This window comes from Octodon degus, unplaced genomic scaffold (genome assembly GCF_000260255.1).
Source record: "Octodon degus isolate 3935 unplaced genomic scaffold, OctDeg1.0 scaffold00208, whole genome shotgun sequence".
In the NCBI taxonomy this organism is placed as follows: Eukaryota; Metazoa; Chordata; class Mammalia; order Rodentia; family Octodontidae; genus Octodon; species Octodon degus.
Genome location: NW_004524784.1, coordinates 3,086,594 through 3,104,217, shown reverse-complemented (window position 1 = coordinate 3,104,217; position 17,624 = coordinate 3,086,594). Strand labels below are relative to the sequence as shown.

Genomic DNA, 17,624 nt, shown 5'->3' with positions numbered 1-17,624 from the left:
TTTTTTTGAGGAACCAGGGATTGAACTCAGGCCCTTGTGCTTGCCAGGGAAGCGCTTATTCCACTGAGCCATCTCCCCGGCCCTTACCTACCAAGTTTTCATTGAGGTGCTGAATGACTGACTCACTGCAGCATTTGATTTCATCTAATCAACAGAACATGCTAGCTTTCAACTGGCAACTTTTGTTGTGATAAATGAACCACCAGAGAAGATTCCAATAAAACTTACCATTGTGTATTGCATTCAGCAACTCTGAGAAAGCTTTTAAGTAAGGAAAAAAGGACATCAGGTTAAGATCATTCTCAAACACAGAAAAGAAATACAATGGCATAGGTTGAATCAGTACAATAAAATTTGAATAAGTCAGGCATTAATGTTTGAATTACTGCAATTACAAGCTTCATTTTATTTTTACATAGTATAAATTTCTAAATATTGTACTCCACTCACCAATATACACTATTATCTGCTAAATTCATCATCTGTTATATATTTCTTAATTACTTTTTAAAAAGATGCTTAGTAGTCTACCCAATTTCTTGGTAAAAGTGAGTCTCTACAGGATGTAACTGTACATGCATTTCTACATTTATCTTAGTACACTCAACAACATTTATTGGAAAGAAAAAACCAGCATTATCATCTCACTCTCAAACATTCCCATTTCTTAGACTTCAATAAAGGTCTCAATATGCATAGAGATCTAAGCAAGAAAACTACCTAACAGCAATATACAAATATTGAAAAATTAACATTAAAACAATGGAAACCAAAATACTGAAAATAGTATTTCATCAAGGGACAGAAGTCACAATTCTACAATAGAAGAGCTATACAAAAAAGCCAACAATGATTACAGTTTGCCCAAGATCTAACAATAATACAGATCCTGAACACAACACAAAGCAGCATATTAATATATATTGTAGAAGAAATAAATCTATTCAATTAGGAATGGGCTACACTTTGTCATGATATACTACAAAAGGCACTAAAGAATCAAAAAGCCCAGATTACCGACCCATCTGGACAACTTACTAGTTGTTGGGCAAGCTCCATCATGCCGATACTGCATGGAAATTTCTGTTGGAAGGGAAGAGAAAGGACATCAGCAAAGAAATTGCCATGACTCAGGGAAGAAAAAGAAGTTAGAAAAACATTGGACAATCCACCTTAAAGTCTAACTGACTGGGCCAAACTATCATCTGAATACCTGGATTATGAATGCCAGGAGGACAGCTGTACATACACCACAGAATTGTCACAACCCTTAATGGGATAACATGAGAGTGTGTGTGTGTGTGTGTGTGTGTGTGTGTGTGTGCGCGCGCGCGCGCGCACATAGAGTGAGGAAAGACCTAAGGGCTTGCAAATAAATTTGCATAACAAATAACTTGAGAATGGCTTCATTAATAAGAGGGAGCAGCTGGGCATGGGTGGGGTACACCTGTAATCCCAGCATTCAGGAGGCGGAGGCAAGAGGATCGCCAAGAATTTGAAGCCATCCTACGCTGCATAGTGAGTACAAGGCCAGCTTGAACTAATATGAAGACCTTGTCTCCAAAAAACCAAAATACATTATTAATAATAATTTTTAACACAAAATTAAATTTTTAATGGGGGAGTGAGACAGGGTCTTGCTACGTAGTTCAGACTGGGCTTGACAAACTCATCATGGAGCCCAGGCTGGACTCAAACTCGCAGCAGTCGTCATGCCTCAACTTCCCAAGTGCTGAGATTGCAGATGTGCACCACCACGCACAGCATGGAAACAATCTTAAAATGGTGACTGATAGCCATTATTTCTTTTATAATAGTCATAATTTTTATGAAAAGTCATTAAACTACACACAGTTCACTTCCTTGTAAACCTCATTTTTGTGATGACAATAAACAGTACTACTCTGATTCTTTTACTCTACCCAATAAGGAAAATAGACATTAACCTGAAACAATAAAACACTGCTAACTTAAAAAGAAAAGGGCCGGGGAGATGGCTCAGTGAAATAAGTGCTTCCCTGGCAAGCGCAAGGGCCTGAATTCAATCCCCGGTTTCCGCAAAATAAATAAATAAATAAACCGGGGAGATGGCTCAGTGAAATAAGTGCTTCCCTGGCAAGCGCAAGGGCCTGAATTCAATCCCCGGTTTCCGCAAAATAAATAAATAAATAAATAAATAAATAAATAGCTAAGTAGCATCTGCCTGGAATATGGCAAATAAATCTCTATATGCCATTGTAAGGGAAAGAAAAATAACTGATAAAATCAAGACCAAGACTGTAACTCAAAAGCCTTGGATTACTCCAAAGACTGGAATTCTTCTGATGATAAAAGTGTAGGCAAACATACCTTCCCAGGAGGGATAGCTGGAAATTGCCTGCATATTACCTAACCCAACATATGCCAACCAGGAACTGGCTGTAGAACAGAGCCTCCCAAGAAACCACTACAGTACTCATACAGGTAGGTAGCCAAATACGGGCCTCAAAAATCTAGTCCAGTTGAGGTTCCACCTTGAGGGTCTTGGTGATACAAGAGAGAAAAGGCAAGGCACAACTACACTAGGTACTGCTTTAAAAACTCAAACAGTCTAGTTCAAAAGAATCATCTAGAAACAACAGAAAGGACATCTGAAATGAGACGAACTGGGAAATTCTCCGCTTTTAATAACTCATTAACAAATCTAATGCAATAGGTGAGATTTAAAGCCCTGAGCAGCTACTAAAGAGACTGACACAACACTTCAGAGACAAATGATATTTTCATGTTTTACAAATGTTATTACTGTTTGGAATGGTGGGGAAAAGAAAGATTTCTTCAATGAGAAAAAAACAGAATATAGCTATTCCGATAATTGATCTAGCATTTTCATAGAAAATACAGCCATTATATATAGCCAACAAGTATTCAACTCATCGAAGACCAAAACAGCACTCATAAGGCTAAGGCAGGGGCACTGCCAGAAATTTGAGGCCAGCCCGGGCTACACAAAGAGTTCAAGGCCAGTCTGAACTATACCAAACTGTATCTATCGTAAGATTTTTTCCAAAACAAAACCCAAACAACAAAAACCAACCAGAGAGTTTCCCAAAAGAACAAATTCCAAGATGTAACCTGGTCTAAGTAGTATACAATGTTCTATACAATTTTATTTATGACCTCAGATAATCAAGGTACAGTCATGAACCTGTATCACTTACAATGCTTATGGTAAATAGACTATTAAATAGACTAATATTTGTACCTTTATGGTTCTTTTTTACAGAATCATTAGTATTAGTAGAAATATTTTTACCAGAGAGAGATCTGAGTTTCATTTTTATCAACCTAACAGACATAAATGATACATAGTTCTATTTAGTAAGGAATCTCTGATATAAAGGCTCACATTAAAATTTTATTAACTTTAATTTCATTAGAAGTGGGAGAGGGGGACTTCTCTGGAAGTGATTTATTCATATTAACAGCTGGTCTCTCTGAAACTGATCACTACAAAAGAATCCTTCGTTTCCTTTTGTAGCACATTTATCATCATAACATAATCAGCACATTAAGGAATCTCAGTATTTAGGTTTCCATGTATCTTATATTAGAAGAATGATATAGCAGGCAGTATTATATTTAAAAACTTGAGGCAGAGTTTTTAAATGGGGAACCATATATTTTGTTTTTTGGGTTTTTTTGTTTATGTGTGTGTGTGTGTGTGTGTGTGTGTGTGTGTGGCCAGCTCAGCCCACCAGGGGGCAGGGCTGGCTGGCATGTGGTGCTGGGGGATTGAACCGCGGTCCCTATGCTTTGTTAAGCTTGTTCTAAGTAGGTGCTTTAGACCACTGAGCCATCTCACCAGCCCCAAGGGAACCATATATTTTGAAAAGAACATGGCACAAGAAAGGAAGTTAAAGCCAGGCATGGTGATGCACATATATAATCCTAGCACTTAGGAAGCTGAGGTAGGACCATCTTTGTGAGTCTGAGACCAGTCTGGGCTACAAAGTGAGTTCAAGGCCAGCCTGAAGTGCACAGGGAGACCTTGTCTCAAAAAGAAAAAGTTAAGGCTGAGACAGAAAGATCCTAAATTCAAGTGCTGCCTAGACAGTCTAGCAAGAATCCAAGATAGATAAAAAGGGCTGGGGATATAGCTCATTGCAAATGACCTGTATTCTTACCTAATTCCAAGGGAAAGAAAAGAAAAAAAGAGTAATGTTAAATCATCAATTTGGGGGGTTTATAAAAAATTGCTGTCAAACTCTGTAAAGCTTTTGCTTTATTATATCACAAATTCATTCTTTTTATTACAATTTTCTTTTATTTGTAAGAGTAAAAACAAGAACAAGAAAAACAAAAGCTAAAACAGAAACAGGCTAACATATAACAGTACATATGTTACATATTCTCAAAACAATAGCTGATTAACAATGATTGATATATTGTCTATTTTTATCATCAAATCTGTTGCTCAGATTTTCAGATATAGTTATGCAAGATGGGACATATGATTGAATATTACCACATGCTTTCAAGAAAACTTAAATTTTTATTCTTATCTCATTTTCTTTTATTACCTTTTTTAAAAAATAAATTTAAAGAGTATAGTAATAATTGATATGAGATTAGAAACTGTACACATTTAGAATACCAAAATGACAGGTATTTCAAGCATGGTTTTAGTGTTATACATTGCTGTCCTCAATATAGTTGCTTATTTCACAGATATCAGCATGGAGAGTTAGTCATGGTGGGAATTCTACCCATTAACTGCTATTTTCAAAAACCTGATAGAAATTCATAGGAGAATTGCCTTATCCATCTTGTATATAAACCTGCATGGCTTTGCCCCTAACTTATTTCCTATCTTTTCTCCTTTCTCTCTCTCTGTTGTTAAATCCTTAAGTTTTGTTTCTTTCCATTTAACTGTGTCTATTATACTTTTCAGTTTTTATTTCTTCTTTTGAATGCTTACACTAGGAAGACAATATGATATTTACACATGTGGGTCTGGTGTGCTGACACCAATATGATATTTACACATTGTGCTGCTATAAACATGGAAAAATATGGAATGCCTCAGAATTTGCATGTGATCCTTATGGAGGGGCCATGCTAATCTTCTCTGTATCATTCCAATTTTAGTATATGTGCTGCCAAAGTGAGCACACAAATTCGTTCTTATGTGGAAATAGATAAAAAAAAGAGGAAACAGTCTACGGCCATACCACCCTGAACATGCCTGATCTCATCTGATCTCAGAAGCTACATAGGGTCGGGCCTGGTTAGTACTTGGATGGGAGAAAAGAGGAAGCAGAAGCTCAGCATGTCAACTCTTCCAAATGCTGTAGTACTAATTTTCTATGTCTTAAAAGACCAGGTACCTAGAATTCAAATCCCAAAAGATGTATGTAGCAAAGAACTGAATCAAACATTTCTTCTATAAGCCAAAATTTTACAACCTATAGCTGTCATTCAAAACATTAATTTTGGGGGGAAAAAAACAATTCTGTATTTTGTATAACTCGCTGTAAGTCCAACAGTGATGCAGACTTTTTAGAGCTTTCAATGATATAAACAGCTAGGTTTGCTAGCACTGATTGATGGCCATAACACGCTGAATATGGCTGATCTTGTCTGTATTACTCACTGAAAAGTACTAGGCCATTTATCAGGATGTATTTCAACTCAAAATAAGAATCTTACAATCCATATCCTTAATCAGCTAAAACTTCCTTATCTAACCAAGGGGTTTGTGTTCTAATTTGATCTATAGCTCCTAGAACAAATATCTACACCCTGCTACAAGTTTAACATGTCACCAGAAAATTTTCATTGCTGTTAAAACTCATAGGTTTAATAATTTCAAGATTCATATTACTAGAACCTGATTCTAATGTCAAGTGCAATGACATCAGCCTATAATTCCAGATATTCAGGAAGATGACACAGAAGGATCAAAGATTCAAGCCTGGACTGGGAATGTAGCTCAGTGGTTGAGCTTTTTTGCCTTGTATGCACAACACCACGCCAAAAAAAATTCAAGCCAAAGTTTGACACCTCAAATTTAAGGACCCAGAGTCTGGGCGTGGTGGCATGTGCCTGTAATCCCAGCACTAGGAAGACAGAAATCAGGAGTATCAATATGAGTCTGGGCTGTGTAGTGAGACCCTGCATTAAAAAAAAGTAATAATAAAAAATTAAGGATCCAATCCAAAAATGGTAATAGATAATCACTCAACTATGGAGCCCAGGTTGGCCTTGAACTCACAGTGATCCTCCTGCCTCTGCCTTCTGAGTGCTAGGATTACAGGTATGCACTGCCATGCCCAGCTCAGGGACACAAATTTGAACATTATATTACTTCAATTCTATGAGAAATCCAACAAATATGGAGTGGAGATACTAAAAAAGAAGAAGAACTTATTCAAATGGGAAGGGGCACAGGCATTGGGGATGGGGTTAAAGAAAAAACTAAAAGAAGAAAATGGAAATAGAATTTTTGTAAGTGTGGAGGGAAAGAAGGGATAAGGGACAAAAAAAAAAAAAAAGAATTAAGATGTGCTATGGACATATACACATTCACCCATGATGAATGTGATCAGTATGTACTGCAAACAGAGAGCCAGGCATGGTGTTGTACGCCTGTAATTCCAGCATTTGAAGATTAACACGAGTTCAAAGCCAGCGTGGGCTACATAGTGAGACTTTGTCTAAAAAATATATGCTAAGGAAAAAACCTGGGTGTGGTGATAAAAGTCTGGAATCTCAGGACGTTGGAAGGCTGAGGCAAAAAGATCCGAAACAGGTGAGTATGAGCAACTCAGTGATACCCTGTCTCAAAACAATGAGTTAGGGATGTAACTCTATGCAAAGACCTTAAATTCAATCCCTACTCCCATAAAAAATAAATAAATAAAGATGAGCTGGAGGAATTTCATAAGACCTTGTCTCAATTATGTTTTGTTTTGCAAACCAGACCTCACTACACAGCTCAGACTGGATTCAAACTCACAGTTCTCCTGCTTTAGCCTCCCAAGTGCTGGGTTATAGTATAGCTATCTCTGAAATGTGTCAGATGTGGCTTGGAGTTTTGGCAGGTGACTACAGGTGGGGGCAGCCACTGGTTTAACTGCACTCAAACATATATTATCATTAAGATAAAAGAACCATCTTTTTTTTTTCCATTAAAGAAATTCTTTTTCTTTTTTTTTTTTTTTTTTGGTGCCAGGGATCAAACCCGACCTTGTGCTTGCCAGGCAGGCTCTTAAGCCACTGAGCTATCTCTCCAGCTAACGAAATTATTTACTAAGTAAATTACCAGAATTAAGTTCTAGGGCTGGGGAGACAGCTCAGCAGAATAAGCACTTGCCTGGCAAGTGCAAGTGCCTGAGTTCAATCCCCCCCCCCCGGGGGGGGGATCTGTCCAAGAATTAAGTTCTAAATGCTCATTCTAGGAGAAAGACCATTACAGTATTAAGTCTGATTTCTTCCTCAAGCATTCAGCTCTCCATGAACCTGCCTGACCCCATTTAATCACTATTACCTCCAAATATGCCAGAAGCTTAAGTGTCTTATTCCTATTAGGCTTATCCCCCAAATATGCATTTACTTCTTTTCCTGGTAATATTATTGAATTTCTTTTACTGCTTACTCCAAAGTAGAATTCAAGGTCTCCAAGGTCCTTTAGAACTTAATACCACTTCTCATCCTCACTTGGACTGCAATGTTATACCAGATGCTTTACAAATAAAATAATTTTGCTTAGTTGAGTACAAAAATGACATAGGATACTAGTACTTACACACAATGTACACTCAATACTGAATAATAGTATTTATTTTTAAAAAGAGATAGGTAGCCTCTATGTCCACAGTGGTGAACCAAAGGAACTCCCACAAAAGCAGTATGACAGTGGATATGATATTCAACATCACACAAATACATGTTGCAGAAGGTTACCTTCACCATCTCTCAATTATCAAACCAGCATTAAAGCAAATAAATCTTTTAAAAAGAGCATCATAAAAAAATACTTCCCCCCCCCCCGGCCCCCGAGAACAGGGGATTGAACTCAGGCCCTTGCACTTGCCAGGCAAGTGCTTATTCTACTGAGCCATCTCCCCAGCCCAAAAAATTCTTGATGTAGCACAGTAGCATACATTTTATTAACCTTCCTGCTTTAGAGTTTCACACTTTTGCAGTTACTAGGCAATTTCTCAGTTTAAAATTAATCTAGGGGCTGGTGAGATGGCTCAGTGGTCTAAAGCACCTACTTAGAACAAGCTTAGCAAAGCACAGGGACCGTGGTTCAATTCCCCAGCACCGGGCCAGGGAGATGGCTCAGTGGAGTAAGCGCTTCCCTGGCAAGCACAAGGGCCTGAGTTCAACCCCCGGTTCCGCCAAGGAAAAAAAAAAAAATTGTCATCAATCCCCTAGCACCACATGCCAGCCAGCCCAACCCCCAAGTGGGCTGAGCTGGCCACACACACACACACACACACACACACACAAATAAATAAAATTTTTTAAACATTTTTAAATTAATCTAAAAGAAAAATTAACATTTTCATATCAAGAAAAAATAATTGTGGAAACTTAAAATTACTGGTTCAATTTGCATTGATTCCCATTTTTAAACTAAGACCAGTGTACTTTTAGATGGTCATCGGCAAATGTCTTGAATTTCATAACTAAATAATTCTCATATCAGAGGAAATGCATCCCACCACCACTCAGAAATATGACATTTCTCCCTCAGTCTTGTTCTAAATAATGAACCCTAGCAGTTTCATCAGTGTTTAATACAGTGTGTGACACAAACAAGTAGTAATGCTTCACAAATACTTAGGAAGCTAAATTCCTATATATTCGTGACATTTAGCCAAAACAAGGGAAATTTTTACTACTAAGTTTACTGGTAAGAAAACAAACTATTCACAAAACTTTTATTAAAATGTGTAAAATACATATTATCTCTAACAGTTGAGAAGTAACCTAATTCCATACTTAAGAAACTATGAAAAAAAAGAAAAACTATGATTTCTAACACCATCTCTAAAATAAACTTAGTGAAAGTTAATTTAACTCACTAATAGCCATCAGAATTTTCCCTTAAGTTAATATTTCTCTACAAATAAGGTAAAATACAAACCCAATTATTTCAACTACAAATGTGCCACAAAAAATGTCCTCTGAGAGTAACCATCCCATAAGGAGTACTATTTCCCATGCCTAAAATCTCCCCCAAATCTATATACCTGGTAGTAAAAATCTTTTCAGGTCATATAAACCTGTATTTTAACCAATAATTTGAGGGTGTGTCTCAAGTAAACATTTAAACTGAACTTCTGAAATTCAGGAATTTTCAGACTATCTTCCAAACTTGAGAATATCACTGATCTCTCTCCATAAAAGCAGATTTTTTTTTTCATAAAAGCAGATTTAAACCAGACATGGTGGCACACTCCTAGAAATGCCAGCACTCAGGAGGATGAGGCAGAAGGATCAGTGCAAGTTGGAGGCCAGCCTAGCTCCACAGTGAAAGACATTTAACTAAAAATGCTGACTCAATGTACTATGTATTTAAATCTCATGGTAATCTTTTTCCCCCCACCTCTAAAACACTAATTCTCAACCAGAGGCAATTCTGGACTCCTGGAGACTTTTAGCAATGTTTGGATCCCTTTTTTATGAAGGTGGAATGGAGTGCTAGTGGTGAGCACTGCACAATACTCAAGGTAGCACTGTACACAAAGAATTTGTCTGGCTAAAATGTCCACAATGCCCAGAGTGAAGTATCCTGCTCTAGAAGCACCCATAAAGCCACTATTGAAACAATCTTTCTACAGTTTCTACTATTCCTGAAAGGAGAAAAGGAAAAGAAGTAGGGCAAGTAAGTCCACCACTGATACCAAAACTATAACAAATAAAAAATTCTTGGCTATGTGATCTTGGGCAATTAATCTGTATCTCTCAAAGCTTCCATCTATTCAGCTATAAAATACAAACATTAAAAACACCTTATATACTGCTATTGTTAGCTGAGGTAATTAACATAAACCACTTAACAGAACTGAACACCTAAGAGATGTCATTTCTCACATCTAACCTTCATATATGGTTTATTCTTATATTTGTTCACTAAAGTTATACAAGACAAACATATATTTATATGTAGATGCATATTTATTGATACACATATATATGTATATGCACCACTAAAAAAATTCAGTGATTTTAAAATATACAATATAAAATATAATGATCATTCTTCACTAAACAGTATTTTTTTCTCTACACCATTTCCTACCTTTCTCCCACCAAGTAATAGAACTGGTATAGTTTATAGGAGTTTATCTTAGCTAAATTCTCATTTTAATAAACAGAAATTCAAAACCAGAAGAGAGGTAAAGTTCACAACTGTTACGTGTAAGCAACCATTTACTTCATAAACAAGGTACAATTCCATAGAAATGCTGACATTTCTGTCAAAACTACAACTGTTAATAGTCTGCCCTAAAACATACACTTCTAGTGATTTTTAAAATTAAAAATATTTATATAAAAATGCATATGCAAAAGCATGTCAATGCTGAGACTCACAACATATACAAACTGGCTTGTGTTACAATAAAAATAATGGCAAAATCACTAAACATAACTGAAAACAAAAATTAAATCATTTCAGATAGCTCATAAAATGTGATTACTAAATTTTGTCATATCATTAAAAACATGTTCCAGACAGTAACTCAAAAGAATTTGAGAACTTATTCAGAAAATAATGACTAAAAATGAAGTATAAAGACAAAGACAGCTAAAAACAAACCAAACAAAAACACAGTACAAAAATATTCATATTTTATATGGGAATCCTCTATATGGGATACTTTTAAAAATTTCATACAGATATAACCAAAAAAATGAAGTAGACATGAGTCCTATATGTTTTGTGAGTAATGAATGTCCAATGAAACTATTTAATCAACATTTTAGTTAAGTAACAACAGACTGGTGCCAGAAATCAAACTCAGGACTTTGCATGTGCCAGGCAGGCATGTGCTGCTGAGCTATATCCTGACTCATGCCAAATATTTAGACATCCAAAACAAAAGATTTTTTTAAACAAATGAAAACAAGTGAAATGGCATGTTGTCACTTAGTAAATCAATATATTATCATAACAACTATATAGAACTTTCTCCAAGACAGACGAAAGAGGTCAGAAGTAGGACTGAGGGAGAACAAAAATGTGTAAATCCCTACCTGAACCAACTGGAGAGGAGCCAACACTAAGACTCTGTAAACTTCCATTCCTGAGCAACGTGGGAGATTTCTGAAGACTGGAGCTTGCAACACTTCCTGCCGCTGATGCTACTGATGACGTTGGTGAAGCAGACGAAACTGAGAGATGAGAAACATTCTCTTGACTTTTGTTTCCTTTGGGTCTACCAGGCCCATGCTTACTTTGTTTACTTCCTTTTCTTTTCTTTTCCTTTACAGTTTCTTCTTCTATGCCTGAAGTCTGAGCCCGTTTAAATCCTGTTGTAGAAAGGCTGGAACTACTCAAATCTCCAGGTGAACTTTCAAAGCTTTTAGGCTGTGAAATAACAGCTGAGGTTGCAGGGTGACCAATTAAGGAACTAAAACTATTTACCCCCCCTTCCTGGCTTCCAGATTCTCCTTTATGTACATCTTTGGTTGATGACGATGGCTGGGAGTGAGTGTAACTATCACTGCGCAGCTCTGAGTCTGTAAAGCTCAGGAAATCCTGGGGAGATTGCACTGAACTTCCAGATGATGATTTTACACTGCCTGGAGTTCCTGAAAAACCACCTGTAGTTTAAAAAAAAAAATAAGTTCTCATGAGCAGTGGATGCCATAAAAATCATCAGAAAAACCCCAGCTACATTTGAAAAAGGTCACTATTGAAGCCTAAGTTCATATTAAAATTATCTTTTAATATGTTTATCATTTTATAGGTAGTATTAAACATTTCCTTTTGAATTGCAAGCTATTATTTATCCAAATACTAAGATAAAAGATGTGTTTCTAAAAAACTTTCACCATTACATTTCTTGCTTGAGGAAGAACTGAGGAGCTTCAAAGTCTCCCCTTTTTTTGTATTTTAGGGAAGGTCTACAGGGTGTTCAGGGTCTTACTACTAGATCAGACTCGTAGTGATCCGCCTGCTCACAGCCTCCCAAGAGCTAGGATTATAGGCACGCACCACCACACCCAAATTCAATCACCATCTCAGAGCAGGGGGTGGGGGGAGCTGGCTGGCATGGCATTAAACCCCTGCCCCTGTGCCTGCTTGTAGGCGCTTTAATCCGCTGAGCTCAAAGTCTCCTTTTGATGACTGTGGAAGAAGACCTAATAAGTGTATAAGATGGGGCCAAGGAGATGGCTCAGTAGAATAAGCACTTGCCTGGCAAACGCAAGGGTCTGAATTCAATCCCCAGTTCCAAAAAAAAAGAGTATAAGGTAATTCTCCAAGTCTTGGGAATATGCTGAAAAATGTTCCCATTACATATTAAGCACCAAGACTTGTGTCTTAGGCTGTTTTAAGTTGTTTTACTTTTAACAGACGAGTTCTTTCTGTGATTCAGTGGGACATGGCAAAATGATGACTCCATGTGGAGCTGAGTGACTCAGCCTCCAACATTCCCCCACTGCTTTCAGGAAGAGGCAGCTCACAAGAACCTCTTACAGAATGCTTGTTTTCCCTAACTCACATCAAGGAATACAAGCAGCCCACAAAGTTGCACCAAACAAAGAAACTCAAGGCTGGTATTTTGTGAAACCCTAATGTGCTTGCTCAATGAGGTTAACAGTTGTACAGCTTCAATTAGGACAACACATCCATGAAGTTTCATAAAACTGGATCATATTTTAACCAAAGTGTTTTGGAAACAAAAGCTGAAAATAAAATTATTTTACTGGAGTGAAAAGGGAATTAAGTATAAACCAAGTATTAAATTTTAGTGCAGATTACATTCATAAATAATATGCAAATTCACTTAGAGATCTACAATGATTTTCCCTCATATATAAAAATTGTATTCACAGTTGCCTTCTCAGAGTTGGATTTATTTCCCCCCCCCCCAGAACCGTGGGTTGAACTCAGCCCCTTGCAGGGAAGCACTTACTCCACTAAGCCATCTCCCCGGCCCTTTCAAAGTTTGATTTTTGTGGTGTGGTGTGGTGTGGTGTGGTGTGGTGTGGTGTGGTGTGGTGTGGCGTGGCGTGGCGTGGCGTGGCGTGGCGTGGCGTGGCGTGGCGTGGTGTGGTGTGGTTTGAGACAGGGTCTCACTGTAGTTCAGGTTGGCCTTGGACTCACAGTGTAGCCCAGGCTGGCCTCAAATTCATGGTGATCCTTCTGCCTCAGACTCCCAAGTTAAAAGATTATAAGCATTACAGGCATGCACCACCACACCAGGACTGATTTTGTTCTTAACTGGGTATTTTCAGGTATCTACCTAGAAAAACAAAATTTGATTAACCCACAAGAATGGATTTATATCTCCTAGGAGTTTTGCATCACTCAGGAAGCCACACCCTCCAGGTCCTGGTGTCTCCTCAGCCTTAGCAAACTCCTGTCCCTCTGGGTCCTGGCTTGCTTCTTAGGTCCTCCTGCCTCTAACCCCTCAGGGTTCCCACTCCTAGAGATCTGGATCCCATGCATCCCTCTCCTTCCATTCTGCTGGAGGTGCAAGTGACCCAGTGACCCCCCACTCTGCCCAATACTTAACCCTGTTGAAATAAAAATTTGCTCTCTGAGGTTAAAAAAAGGCATTTACACTGCATCAATAATTTGAGGTTACATGAAATTTGTCATATAAATAGCAGCTGTAAATAAGTTCTTATTGTCTATTCTGCTCTGTCACCATGTCTTTTCACTTTCCTGTTGGTTTGCTTTGGAGGTGAAGGTGGTAGTAGGGGGTTCGGAGATAGTCTTACAATATAGTCCAGGCTGACCTCCAATCTTACAGCAATCCTCCTGCCTCAGCCTCCCAAGAGCTGAAACTACAGTTATACTGCCTACATTTTTCTGTTTTTATATTTACTATAAAAAGCTTACTGTGATACAGCAAATACTCTAATATATTTAGTATGTGCAGTAATTTAAATGAGTCTTTTCTCTACTACCTATGAGAAAAACAAAACTAATTCTATTACTTTCTCTTTAAATTTAAATGTTTAAAAATATTTACAGATTTCAGATATGAAAACATATCACATATTCTACCATGCTTTAACAAAGGCTAAAAAGATTCAATATTGTAAAGTTCCAATACATAGGAAATACTACTACCAAATGGAGTAGTATTTTATTGTTTAAAAGCTTAAAAATGTAACTGAACAGTGAATAATAAGGTCTTAATTACAGAAATAATTGACTGCATTCTATTAATACCACTGTCAAAATGTAAATTAAGTGACGGTTCATGATAGTTAAAATTTCACTTTTTTTCTGGTATAAAAATAACAATACACATTTTAGTAAATCTGGCATTTGGTTTCTTTTATGTCTCTAATCACTTGTTGTGTTAGGGACACAGCCCACACCCACCACTAAGAGCTGAAAATCTTTAAGCCCAAAATAAAATATGAAATATAAAAAAATAATAATATATTTTATATAAATATAAAATATAGCTATAAGGGCAGTGAGATAGCTCAGTGGACTAAGCACCTGCTTTGGCAAGCATAGGAACCAGGGTTGAATTCCCCACACCACATGCTGCGCCAGCCCCACCCCCAGGCACACTGAGCTGGCTGACCCAAGGCCAGCAGTAAAGGTGCATGACAGTAATCCCACTGCTGGGGAGGCTGCAAACAGGAGGATCACTATGAGTCCAAGCTGCGCAGTGAGATCCTGTACCAAATACATAAAAAATAAATAAAAATAAGTAAAAAATAAATAAAACAAAATATGGATATACTTTTAAGTGAGAGGTAGGCAGACTTAGCATTATATATACCCTGGTTAAATGTCTGAATAGTTTATAATTAGCAGAAGCCTCAATGGGGGCAAAGAAACTTCTCTTTCCTCATTTATTTTTATGGAAACAAAAGGTATAAATGAACTTGGGTGGGGGCTAGAGTGGGACTGGAGATTGAATTCAGGAACTTGCTCTTGACCAGCAGGCATTTGTGCCACTGAGCTATAACCCCAGCCCATAAATGGACATTTTCATGTTTGTATGTTCCTAAAACAGTCTCAGCATTTCTATTCCTCACAATATTTATGTCCATATTAAAACTCACGGGGGCCTGCCCCTTAGCTCAGCTTTTAAGTGGCTGCTTCAACAAAGCAGTCAGGCTCAGGTTGCTGTGGTTCCATCCCCACAACTCAAGCCAGCCAGCCACACCTGCCCTGAAGGCATTCGGAGTTTAAAAAAAAAAACTCACACAAAGCAATCATATACCATTATAATCTAAAATTTAGCCGAGGTACCTATCCTCCATAAAACAGGACTACCTTCTATAAAAGAGTATGTCCCCAAAATTCTCAATTTCAGTTTAACAAACGGTATTTAAAACGCTAAAATATAATTATCTGAAATTCAAATTTAACTGAGCAGATTGACCACATATACAGGCTGAATGTAATTCTACATCAAACTTGGGGCTTTATAATAAAGGCACTACTGGCAAGTAATTATTACTTACTGAGACCCAGATAGATTCCGTACAGATTCCTAGGTAGTTGTTTACCTACTAAAAGTACATTCCTTAAATGTTTCAATGTTTGATTAGGAAAGGAAAAAAAAAAACATAGAAAACAATACTCTATAAAGCAAAACAAAAACTCCACTTGTGTTTTTCTTTCTACAATCTTTTCCTTCCTTTTTTTAAGAGGGATAGAACTGGGCATGGTGGTGCATGCCTATAATCCCAGCACTGGGGAGGCTGGGAGGCTGAGACAAGAGGATCACCAGGAGTCTGAGGTGCACAGTGAGACCCTGTACTGAATATATTAATCAATCAATTCATTCATTCATTTTAGAAAGAGGGAGACAAGGTCTCACTATCTGGTCCAGGATGGCCTAGAACTCACTATGTAGCCCAGATTGGCCTCAAACTAGGTGCTAGAATTATAGGGGGCATGCTTGACCATGCCCAGCTTCTCCCCAAACTTAATCTTTAACCCACAGCTATTTAAAATTACAGTTTAACTTTGGAAGCACAAATGTAACAAAAAAGAAAGTAAAAGTTCTAGGAACGATTCAACAGAAAATACTAACGTCTATGGAGTAATCTTACTACATCAGCTAAGTACATAATAATCTAGAATGTTCCACTGACTAATAGTTTAAAAATTCTTTTACACAATTATGACTGACCATTATCAAAGTAATTTAACTAAAATCCCATAATTAATACCTTGCGGAAAGGGACTACCTGCTGACACAGTCACTCCGGCATTTCTTCCACCACCAGGCTTCCTTCCCCTCTGACCTGAGCTGTGAGCTGAAGATTTCTTCCCCTTGCTCTCTGACCCTCTAGATTCAGAAACATCTTTTCCACCAGATGTATGTGCAGAGACTTCCTGGAAATTTGCATTTGTAAATCTTGCTGTAGTATCTTCCAAGCGTTTCAGTGATCCAGATATAGAGCTGTTGCTAGTGCTTGTGTAAGTCTAGCATTTTGATTCAAACAAGGATTTAAAAGGAAAAAAAAAAAAAAAAACTAATTACATTTGGCCACAGGAAGTAATAAATTACAATTATCAATAATTACTGAACTTTTAAATAAAATTTCACTTTTATAAATAAATCATTCTGAGAAAAATTATGTAAAAATCATTATTTTAATTCTCCTATCACTATTTTTTCTCTTTTGTAGTCTTAGAGTCCAACCCAGAGCATCCTGCATGCTAAACATGTGTCCTACCACCTATCTACATCCCTACCACTACTACTAGCACTACTACTACATTTTCAAAGGCAGCATAACTAATTTACAGTATGGGGTACTGGAAGGTTGGACTGCAGAATTGAGCTATTAGTACCTATTAGTCAAATACAGTAAGTGAGCCATAGCAACTCTGAAGGTATTTGTTTCTCATGCAAAATCATTTGCAAAAAAAAAATACTAGTTCCTAGATATAAAATTATGATAAACTTAAGTGTTCAAAACAGAGAGACTAAATTATAGAAATCTTGGGGGCCTGCCCCTTAGCTCAGTTCTTTACATGGCTGCTTCAGCAAAGCAGTCAGGCTCAGGTTGCTGTGGTTCGATCCCCACAACTCAAGCCAGCCAAACCTGCCCTGAAGGCATTCGGGCATTCTGAGCAAAAAAAAAAAGAAAAGAAAGAATCTAGGGTGCTGTAAGTCTACTGATGAATCATATCCATTAGACTATAAGGCTCTTGCACGGAATGCAACAAGATTTTCTGAAGAATTCAGGTGGAAACTCCCTTTTCAAAAAAAGGATGATTTAAAGCCTTTTGAAAGCACAAGGGCCTGAGTTCAATCCCCAGTTCCTAATAAAAAAAAAAAAAAAAAAGGATTCACTTTTGGGGCTGGTGAGATGGCTCAGTGGTCTAAAGCACCTACTTAGAACAAACAAGCTTAGCAAAGCACAGGGACCACGGTTCAATCCTCCAGCACCACATGCCAGCCAGC

At 37.5% G+C, this 17,624-nt stretch overlaps 1 protein-coding gene and 1 non-coding gene across 11 annotated transcripts in view; both read right to left on the bottom strand.

The window, feature by feature from the left end:
• Mllt10 (MLLT10, histone lysine methyltransferase DOT1L cofactor) overlaps positions 1-17,624 on the bottom strand; it is a 192,312-nt gene that overhangs the window by 52,309 nt on the left and 122,379 nt on the right. For 7 of the 10 annotated variants that reach the window (XM_023704959.1, XM_023704967.1, XM_023704960.1 and 4 more), the window contains 4 exons: positions 16,381-16,636; positions 11,254-11,823; positions 1,039-1,083; positions 229-261 (listed from right to left, as the gene is read on the bottom strand). In XM_023704959.1, the coding sequence (XP_023560727.1) occupies positions 229-261; positions 1,039-1,083; positions 11,254-11,823; positions 16,381-16,636 (904 nt within the window). The remainder of the gene's footprint in view (positions 1-228; positions 262-1,038; positions 1,084-11,253; positions 11,824-16,380; positions 16,637-17,624) is intronic. The other 3 variants (XM_023704961.1, XM_023704964.1, XM_023704965.1) reach the window with 3 other exon arrangements.
• On the bottom strand, positions 5,049-5,154 carry LOC111813647. Its single transcript, XR_002818839.1, has one exon. It is a non-coding gene; the product is annotated as a U6 spliceosomal RNA (small nuclear RNA).